At 43.1% G+C, this 9,859-nt stretch overlaps 1 protein-coding gene across 6 annotated transcripts in view; it reads left to right on the top strand.

Annotated features, from left to right (window-relative positions):
* Positions 1-6,636: 6,636 nt before the first annotated feature.
* ptpn2b (protein tyrosine phosphatase non-receptor type 2b) overlaps positions 6,637-9,859 on the top strand; it is a 105,835-nt gene continuing 102,612 nt past the window's right edge. For 2 of the 6 annotated variants that reach the window (XM_073046602.1, XM_073046593.1), the window contains exon 1: positions 6,644-6,851. In XM_073046602.1, coding sequence (XP_072902703.1) covers positions 6,795-6,851 — 57 coding nt within the window. In that variant the 5' untranslated portion in view covers positions 6,644-6,794. Of the gene's footprint in view, positions 6,852-9,859 lie in introns of all 6 variants that reach the window. The other 4 variants (XM_073046629.1, XM_073046584.1, XM_073046620.1 and 1 more) reach the window with 4 other exon arrangements.

The raw sequence follows: 9,859 nt of genomic DNA, 5'->3' as shown, positions 1-9,859 counted from the left end.
CAGACCTGAGCATGTCATGCCTGAGGCAATGGCCATGTGATGGGTCAGCCTGGACAAAGGATTGACCCAGGTAGGGATGGAGAGAAGTGACCAGGGTATAAATGAATGATCACACTGGTGGTGAGGGCTCCTGGATTTGGGCTCACCACAGGATGGGTCGTGACTGACACTGTGGACTGATAGGAACAGGGCACTTCAGTGAAATGGGCTCAGGCATGCTTCAGAGAGAAGTACCACTTGTTGTAACTTTGCAATAAAGTGTATTGTGTGTAGCATTGTGTGTGCAAGGCTATTTCTGTACGATCTGTAAACAGTACTTAACTTTTGGCACAACAGTGGGCCAGTGTTAGAGTGGTCAGGCTTTGGCTCACTTAGGTGAGGAGAGATGAAGGTTATAGAGCCGGAGATTAGTAAGTTTTTTTTATTAGTACATAGCTAGTGCACTGAGAAGGGATCCAGTGTTAATGGCATGTTCTTTGTGTGAGATGTGGGAACTCTAGGAGACTTCCAATCTCTCTGATAACTCCATCTGTGAGAGATGCATTGAACTGCACTTCGTTGCAATTTGCATTCGGGAACTGGAAATGAAGCTGTATGATCTTAGGCTCATATGGGAGAATGAGGAGGTATAGTAAGAGCTACAGGGAGGAGTCACTTCTAAGGTGCAGGAGGCAGGTAGATGGGAGAGTAAAAGGGAGTAGGCAGCCAGTGTATGATGACGTTCCCCTCAAGCTTCATTGACCATATCTGTGGCACTGAGTCTGGCACCATGACTCAGAAGAGAAGGGAGGAGAAGAGGAGCGCAGTAGTGATAGGGAATTCCATAGTTAGAGGAGCAAAAAGAAGATTCTGTGGGTGTGAAAGAGTCACCAATTGGTATATTGCCTCCCAGGTGCCAGTGTCAGGGAAGTCTTGGATCAGGTCCACTGTATTCAAAAGGGGAGGGTGAATAGATTAAAGTTGTGGTACATATTGGTATTAACGACAGAGGTAAGAAAGGGGTCTTGAAGAGAGAATATAGGGAGTTAGGTAGAAAGCTGAAAATCAAGACCTGAAAGGTAATAATTACTGGATTGCTGCCTGTGCTTGTACCTGTGTCAGTGAGGATAAGAATAGTATGAGTCAGCAGATGAAAGCATGGCTGAGGAATTGGTGCAGGAACAGGGTGCAGTGAGGATTGTTTCAAATTGATGACTTGTAAGCAATAGTGTGCCACAGGGATCAGTGCTGGATTGACTAGTGTTTGATACATTTGTATATTAATGATGAGGACATACTTGGCATGATTAAAACGTTTGTGGATGGCACTAAAATTGGTGGTGTGATGTACAGTGAAGAAGGTTGTGGAAGGTTTCAATAGGATTTAAATCAACTGGGATAGTGGACAAAGGAATGGAAAATAGAATTTATCTTAAACAAGTGCAAAGTGGAATTCGTTTTAGGAAGTTAAACCAGGCATGGACATAAGCAGGGTATCAAAGGGTCCAGGGGAGTGATGTAGAATTGAAAATCCTGGTGGTGTAAATTACATTCTTCCCTGAAAGTGGTGATATTGATGGACAAGGTGGTGAAGAAGGCTTAAGGTACACTTCCTTTCATCGGATGGGACATTGAGTAAAAAAGTTGGGATGTCATATTACAACTGTACAAAACATTGGTGAAGGTTGACCTGGACAATAGACCATAAGATATAGAACCAGAAGTAGGCCATTTGGTCCATTGAATCTGCTCTGTCATTCAATCATGGGCTGATCCAATTCTTCCAGTCATCTCCACTCCCCTGCCTTCTTCCCATACCCATTGATGCCTTGGCTAATCAAGTACCTATCTATCTCTGCCTTAAATGCACCCAATGGCTTGGCCTCCACAGTCGCTCATGGCAACAAATTCCACAGATATACTACCCTCTGACTGAAGTAATTTCTCCGCATCTCTGTTCTAAATGGAAGTCCTTCAATCCTGAAGTCATGCCCTCTTGTCCTAGACTCCCCTACCATGGGAAATAACTTTGCCATATCTAATCTGTTCAGGCCTTTTATCATTCGGAATGTTTCTATGAGATCACCCCTCATTCTCCTGAACTCCAGGAAATACAGCCCAAGAGCTGCCAGACGTTTCTCATACGGTAACCCTTTCATTCCTGGAATCATTCTTGTGAATCTTCTCTGAACCCTCTCTGATGTCAGTATATCATTTCTAAAATAAGGATCCCAAAACTGCACACAATACTCCAAGTGTGATCTCATGAGTGCCCCGTAGAGCTTCAACATCACATCACTGCTCTTACATTCTATGCCTCTAGATATGAATGCCAACATTGCATTCACCTTCTTCACCACTGACTCAACCTGGAGATTAACCTTTTTAGTATATCCTGCACAAGGACTCCCAAGTCCCTTTGCATCTCTGCAATTTGAATTCTCTCCCTATCTAAATAATAGTCTGCCTGTCTATTTCTTCCACCAAAGTGCATGACCATACACTTTCCAACATGGTATTTCATTTACCACTTCTTTGCCCATTCCCCTAAACTATCTGAGTCTTTCTGCAGGCTCTCTGTTTCCTCAACACTACCCGCTCCTCCACCTATCTTTGGACCTTTGGCAAATTTAGCCACAAATCCTTTAACTCCATAGTCCAAACCATTCACATACCTTTGTACATTGTAGAAAGCAGTGGTCCCAACATCGACCCCTGTGGAACTCCACTCTTAATCGGCAGCCAGCCAGAATAGGATCCCTTTATTCCCACTCTCTGTTTTCTGCTGATCAGCCAATGCTCCACCCATACTTGTAACTCTCCTGTAATTCCATGGGCTCTTATCTTGCTAAGCCACCTTATGTGCAGCATCTCATCAAAGGCCTTCTGAAAATCCAAGTACAGTACATCTACTGTATCTCCTTTGTCTACCCTGCTTGAAATTTCCTCAAAAAATTGCAGTAGGTTTGTCAGGCAGGATTTCCTTTCAGGAAACCATGCTAGCTTTGGCCTATCTTGCCACGTGCCTCCAGGTACTCCATAATCTCATCCCTAACAATTGATTCCAACAACTTCACAATCACTGATGTCAGGCTAACAGGTCTATAGTTTCCTTTCTGCTGCCTCCCACCCTTCTTAAATAGCAGAGTAACATTTGCAATTTTCCAGTCATCTGGTACAATGCCAGAATCTATTGATTCTCGAAAGATAATTGTTAATGCCTCCACAGTCTCTGCACCTACTTCCTTCAGAACCTGAGGATGCATTCCATCAGATCCAGGAGATTTATCTGCCCTCAGACCATTAAGCTTCCTGAGCACCTTCTCAGTCGTAATTTTCACTGCACAAACTTCACTTCCCTGACACTCTTGAATGTCCGGTATACTGCAGATGTCTTCCACTGTAAAGACTGATGCAGAATATACATTCAGTTCATCTGCCCTCTCTGTGTCTCTCATTACAATATTTCCAGCGTCATTTTCTATTGGTCCTATATCTACCCTCAACTCTCTTTTACCTTTTATATACTTTAAAAAGCTTTTAGTGTCTTCTTTGATATTAGTCACCAGCTTCCTATCATAATTCATCTTTTCCTTCCTGATGAGCTTCTTAGTTTCCCTCTGCAAGTTTTTAAAAGCTTCCCAATACTCTGTCTTCCCACTGGCTTTGGCTTTCTTGTATGCCTCTCTTGTGCTTTTACTTTGGCTCTGACTTCATTTGTCAGCCACGCCAGTGTCCTCTTCCATTTGAAAATTTCTTCCTATTTGGTATATATCTGTCTTGCACGTCCCTTATTTTTCGCAGAAACTCCAGCCATTGCTGCTCCGCTGTCCTTCCTGCTAGTGTCCCTTTCCAGTCAACTTTGGCCAGTTCCCCTCTCATGCCATTGTAATTTCTTTTATTTCACTGAAATACCGACACATTGGAATTTAGTTTCTCCTTCTCAAATTTCAAAGTAAACTCGATCATATTGTGATCTCTGTTCCCTGGGGGTTCCTTAACCATACGCTCTCTTATCACCTCTGGATCATTGCACAACACCCAATCCAGCACAGCTGATCCCCTAGTGGGCTCAACAACAAGCTGTTCTAAAAAGCCATCCCTTAGACATTCTACAAATTCTCTCTCTTGAGGTCCAGAACTGGCCTGGTTTTCCCAGTCCACTTTCATGTTAAAATCCCCAACGATTATCATGACATTGCCCTTCTGACACGCCTTTTCTATCTCCTGCTGTAATTTGTAATCCACATCCCGACTGCTGTTTGGAGGCCTGAATATAACTGCCATTAGGGTCCTTTTACCCTTGCCACTTCTTAACTCAGACTATGGAGACTCTACAGCTTCCAATCCTATGTCATCCCTTTCAAATGATTTAATATTATTTCTTATAAACAGGGGCACACCACCCCCTCTGCCTACTAACCTATCGTTCTGAAACATGTTCTGCTCCCAATGGCAGCCATCCTTTAGCCAAGTTTCTGAGATAGCCACAATGTCATACTTGCCAGTCTGTAGCTGAATTTCAAGATTGTCCATTTTATTTCTTATGCTGCATGCATAACACTTTTGGTCCAGTATTTATTGCTTTCTGTTTTAACTGCACCACACCTCCATTGCTCTGTAACTCATCCTACTGGCTGTGATTATGCCTCATCTCCTGCCTGTCATTTCTATCATCTCTGTTGCACGCTATCTCTGATTTATTTCTGTTTTCCCCTTCCTCAGCCTTATCACTCTGGTTCCCATCCCACTACTGTGTCCATTTCACGTCCCCGTACTAAAGGAAGGATGTCAATAAGCTTGAAGGTGTAGAAAACATTCATAAGGATGTTGCCATGTCTGGAGGGATTGAATTATAAGGAGAGACTGGGTAGGCTGGGAATGTTTTACCTTGAGTGAAAGGGGCTAAAGGGTGATCTTGTAGAGGTATATACAGTAAAATCATTGGGGGCATAAATAAGTTGGATGGTTACAGTCCTTTTCCCACAGGAGTCCAGAACTAGATGGGCATGTTTAAGGTGAGAGGGGGAAAAAAAACTAAAGGGAGCAACTTTTAGAAACAGAATGTGGTGAGTATATGTAACAAGCTACCAGAGGTTCAAATTGCCAAAATTGAAATGTTTAAAAGACATTTCGACAGGCTCACATATAGGAAATGTTTAAAGAGATATGAGGCAAGTGTAGGCAAATAGGACAAGCTCAGGATGGCACCTTTGATGGCATGGACAAACGGGGCAGAAGGGCCTATTTCTATGCAATATAACTCTCACTTTTAATAGTGTATAGGGTGCATAGTCAGCCAGCAGACATTTTGATAATATACTTAATTATTTACTTACAGAACAAAATATTGAAAGAAATTGTGTGGGCAGTTAACAAAGTATTCCACAAAGCTGTCACATAATTGTTCAATGTGTAAAAGACTGCATTGTGAGCACTGAATACACTGCAGTAGATTGGAAGAAATGCACCTGAAAGGATTGTTTGGGTCTCTGGGTGGTGGAAAGGGAAGATGTAAAGTTGCAGTTGTTGCACTTTCTAGGGTTGCATGGGAGTTTGGCATAAGAAGTGGAGTGGCTGGTGAATGTACAAGACCAGATCAGTGAGTTGTAAAGGGAATAGTCACTTCTAAACGCTGGAAGGGAAGGGAGGCAAAGTTAAAAGAAATGTTCTAGGGGGGAATCTCATCAATAACAGAAATTTTGCCACAGTTCTGACCTGCATTTCATGGTTTGAATGCATCCAATTACCTGACGTGATAAAGGGTTTTGAGCCAAAACGTTGACACCTTCTTCCCTGCCACAGATGCTGCTCAACCTTTTGAGTTCCTCAAGCTTATTGTTTGTTGCTCCAGTTTCCTGTGTTGGCATTTTCTGGTGTCACTTATATTTGTTTTCTCGCTTTCTAACTGTTCTCGTTAAAACATCGATTGAACATCTTTATCGACACTCTGGCCTCATCATGTCAGAGATTTACATTTGCCCAATGACAGCTTGACCAAATTTATGGAATACTGGAAAATTAAAACAAAACATTAAGTTAATAGGCTTTTATTCTTTAAGGTAAAGGAGACTGAGAGGTAATCTTATAGAGATGTATCATAACATGAGGGCATAGATAGAGTGAATATTTTCAGTATTTTTCGCAGTTTCAGTATCAAAAATTAGGGAACATTGATTTGAGGTGAAACTGGAAAGTTTTGAAGAACTTGAGGAGCAGCATTTTTTTTACACAAAGGGTGGTATCTATGTAGAATCAGCTGCCAGCGTAAATGGTTGATGCAAGTATAATAACTTTTAGGACAGATAGGTATGTACATGGATTGGAAAGCTTTAGGTAACGTGCCAAATGCGGGCGAATGGAACCAGATTAGATGGGGCAATCTTGATCTATTTTTAAGATCCGAGGATGACGCCCCCTACGAACCTGTGACTAATTAATCCACCGTCCCAGTGACCTGCCCAATAGCACGTCACTGGTGATCGCATCGGAGCACGGGCCAGTCCCCGCGTCTCATTTTGAAAGTGAGCGGCCGAGTGTAGGTTGTTCCGGGAGATCACGCTTCCGCGTCCAGCCCCGCCCACACACCCTCGCTGCTCGGGGGGGGGGGGGGGGGTGCACGGCGCACGCGCGGGTGTCCAATGTCCGCGGAGTCGCGTCGCTGATAGTCGACGAGTTTCGTGACCTCAAGAGGAGTGGGGGGGGGGAGGGGGTAAAAGAAAAGTTTCCCTAGAGTAGAAGGAAAAGAAATAAAACTCAGCACAGAGAAAGCACCGCGGAATTCCTCTCCATCAAATCTACGCCGGCTTACCGATATGGAAAAGAAATTTGCAGAGATAGACAGGGAAAGCCGCTGGCCTCAGTCTTATTTGGTAAGTTGGTGTGTGAGGGGAAAGTGAAACCGGGCCCAGGCTGTTCAACTTTCTGTCAAACGCTGCCGGCCTCGGTCAAGCCAGCACCGGGTCCGGCTCTTTCTGCTCGTTAGACGGAACCGGGGCCTGGCTGGAGGCACGAGCATCCCGCCGCAGTGCGCCTGCGTGTCGTTAAGCCGTTTACTCTTTCTTTGCTTGCCGATGATTAATTTGGATTTAAAGGGGAGGCGAGGCTGTGACTGCCTCTGGTTGTAATTTGCTTCTGGAAACTTACAGACGCTGGAACATAGAACAAACTGCTCGGCCAGTCGAACAGCATCTGGGATGGGGGAACGGAGAAGGAGTTATAACTCCAATACAGGGCTTGGAAGCGAGCCGGTGACAATTCCTTCTTCCCTCGACTCCCACTTCCCCCCATCATCCGCTGAAGCAGCCCTAGCAGATTTTTTGTTGTAGCCAAGTTCGGCCGTCTGCAAGTTTCACTCTGTGTGACCTTCACTTGCGTCTTTGTATTTAAGCACTCAGAGCCAAAGCTGTCCGCAAATGAAGGAAAAGGGAGCAATATTGTACCCATCTCTGTAGTTTATAGGCGATTTTTGCGTTATAAAAAATACTGAAGTAGTAGGCCAGGCAGCATCTGTGAAGAGAAGTTAATGTGTAAGCTTCAGAGACTTAAGTTCGAACAATAGGTCCTGATATGAAACGTTACCGGTTTCTCTTGAGGGTGCTGCTCGACCAACTTGAGTATTACCATAATTTTCTGTTTTTATTTTGGATTTACAAAATCTGCAGATATGTATACACACGAATGTTTGTGTTCTTGCAGTGCAGTTATCGTAGTTATTATTTCAGAGTTGATTGAGTTTACGTAATTTTGTATTTTTATGTCATAAGGTATGTTTGTGGATACTGTTCTTCTGAAGCAAATGACAATATAGGGCACTTCTGAAAGGGCTGGTTGCACTTCAATCAATAGAGGGAGATTGCTGCCTTAGTACATAGGCACAGACTTAATGCAGTCCTTTATCTGTTTTGTCTACCAGTCCCTGGGAACCTGTGTCCTGGTTGTGGCTCACCTTGCATTCCTTCACATTGTTCCATTACTTGTGGGGTGCAGACAACTTTGGGATTTTCCATCTTCATTCATTTATCTTAAACAATGCTGCCTTTTCTTACTTCCTTAAATAAGACAAGACTAACAGTGTTATGTGTGTCTTGTGACTAACAATGTGACAAGACAATTTTCTCATCATCTCAGAATTCTGTTGTTTGGTTTTTGTTCTATACCATTCTTGTTCAATGGTCCTACATTGTGGTCTGATAAGGGCATATTAACATAGCAGAATTTGCCCATTGTGGGTGTGCTCCCATTCTATCATGGCTGATTTATTATCCCCCTCAGCCCTCATTCTCTTGCCTTCTCCCCGTGACCTTTGACACCCTTAATAATATAAGATGAAATAAGCTAGTGTGGTGGAACAGAACAAAGTGAGAAACACCTACAACAGCCTGTACATTACACTACAACAAGGCCTTTTACACAAGGGTCTTTTTTTTTTAATTTAGTGATACTGCATTGTAACAGGCTCTTCCAAGCCAATGAGCCCTCATTGACCAATTAACCTACTAACTTGTACACTTTTGGAATGTGGGAGTAAACTGGAGCACCCGGAGGAAACTCGCAGTCGAGGAGGGAATGCACAAACTCTTTACAGACTGGTGGGAATTAAATCTGGTGCTGTAATATTGCCACACTAACTGCTATGCTACCACGCCTTGTTTTTGCAGGTTTTCTTTTGTTTCATCGTTTTGTATGGCAGCATGATAGCATGGGGGGGGGAAGCACAATCCTATCACAGCATCAGCGATCAGGGTTCAAATCCCATAAGGAGTTTGCATGTTTTCCCCACGATCATGCAGGCCTCCTCTCACAGTCCAATGATGAGCCAGTTAGGATTAACAAGTTGTGGGCATGCTATGTTGGTGCTGTAAGCATGGTGGCACTTGTAGTCTCCCTTCACATATTCAGATGGTGTTGCTCTTTGGCATATTTCACAGTATGTTTTGATATTTTGACGATAAAGCTAATTCTTGTGCAATTTATATTCTGTGTTGTATCACGTAGGTGAAGTTTAAGCTTTTTATTCTAGCTGTATCTTGCTGTGCTTGTGCATGTGACAATAAACTTTACTTCATAAACCTGATAAAACCAAACCTGTGTACATTCAATACTTGCTTACAGAACAGTTAGGGGAAATGGTATATCATACAACTTCCCTCAAAAAAATTTCCTCCAAGTCTTCCGTCCCAGAACAATCTGTCACACAGGCCCAGAATACATGCATCATGTACTTGCAATATGACAAGTAGTTTCTCCCGTGAAGGGAGTGTTCAAAGCAAGAGGCATAGCTTTATGGATAGAGGCAGATGTGAGATTTACAAATAATATTGAGGACAGCTTCTTCACGTAAAAGGTGGTGTGTATTTGGAATGAACTGCCAGAAATAATGCTTTGTGGCTGACTCATAAATATTTAAAATCCAGCTAGATATATCCATTGATAGGAGAGGTTTGGAGGGCTATGGGCCAAATGTGTACAAATGGGACTGGCTATCTGGGCCAAACAGTCAGCATGGATGAAATGAGTCAAAAGGTCTATTTCAATGCTGCATGACTTTGACGATGCCTAAGTACTGAATTACATCAGAGGTGGTGCATCCATCATAAAAGACTCTTGCCAACTGGGATATGCCTTCTTAGCATTACTGCCATCGGGGAGGAGGTACAGACGCTTAAGGTCCACACTCTGTGTTTTAAGAACAGCTAGCATGTGCGATCAGGTTTTCTGTGCTGTCAAGTTTCTGAATGGTCCATGAACAGTGCTATTCCTCTTTCACACACCATATATATATTTTTATTGTAACATAGCAGTTTTTAATGTCTTGCACTGTACTGCTGCCACAATACAAATGTAACAACGACATGTGTCAGTGATACCTGTTGAATAT

This window comes from Hemitrygon akajei, chromosome 1 (assembly GCF_048418815.1).
Source record: "Hemitrygon akajei chromosome 1, sHemAka1.3, whole genome shotgun sequence".
NCBI lineage: Eukaryota > Metazoa > Chordata > Chondrichthyes > Myliobatiformes > Dasyatidae > Hemitrygon > Hemitrygon akajei.
The sequence above is the reverse complement of the archived record's forward strand: the minus strand, read 5'-3'. Positions and strand labels throughout refer to the sequence as shown.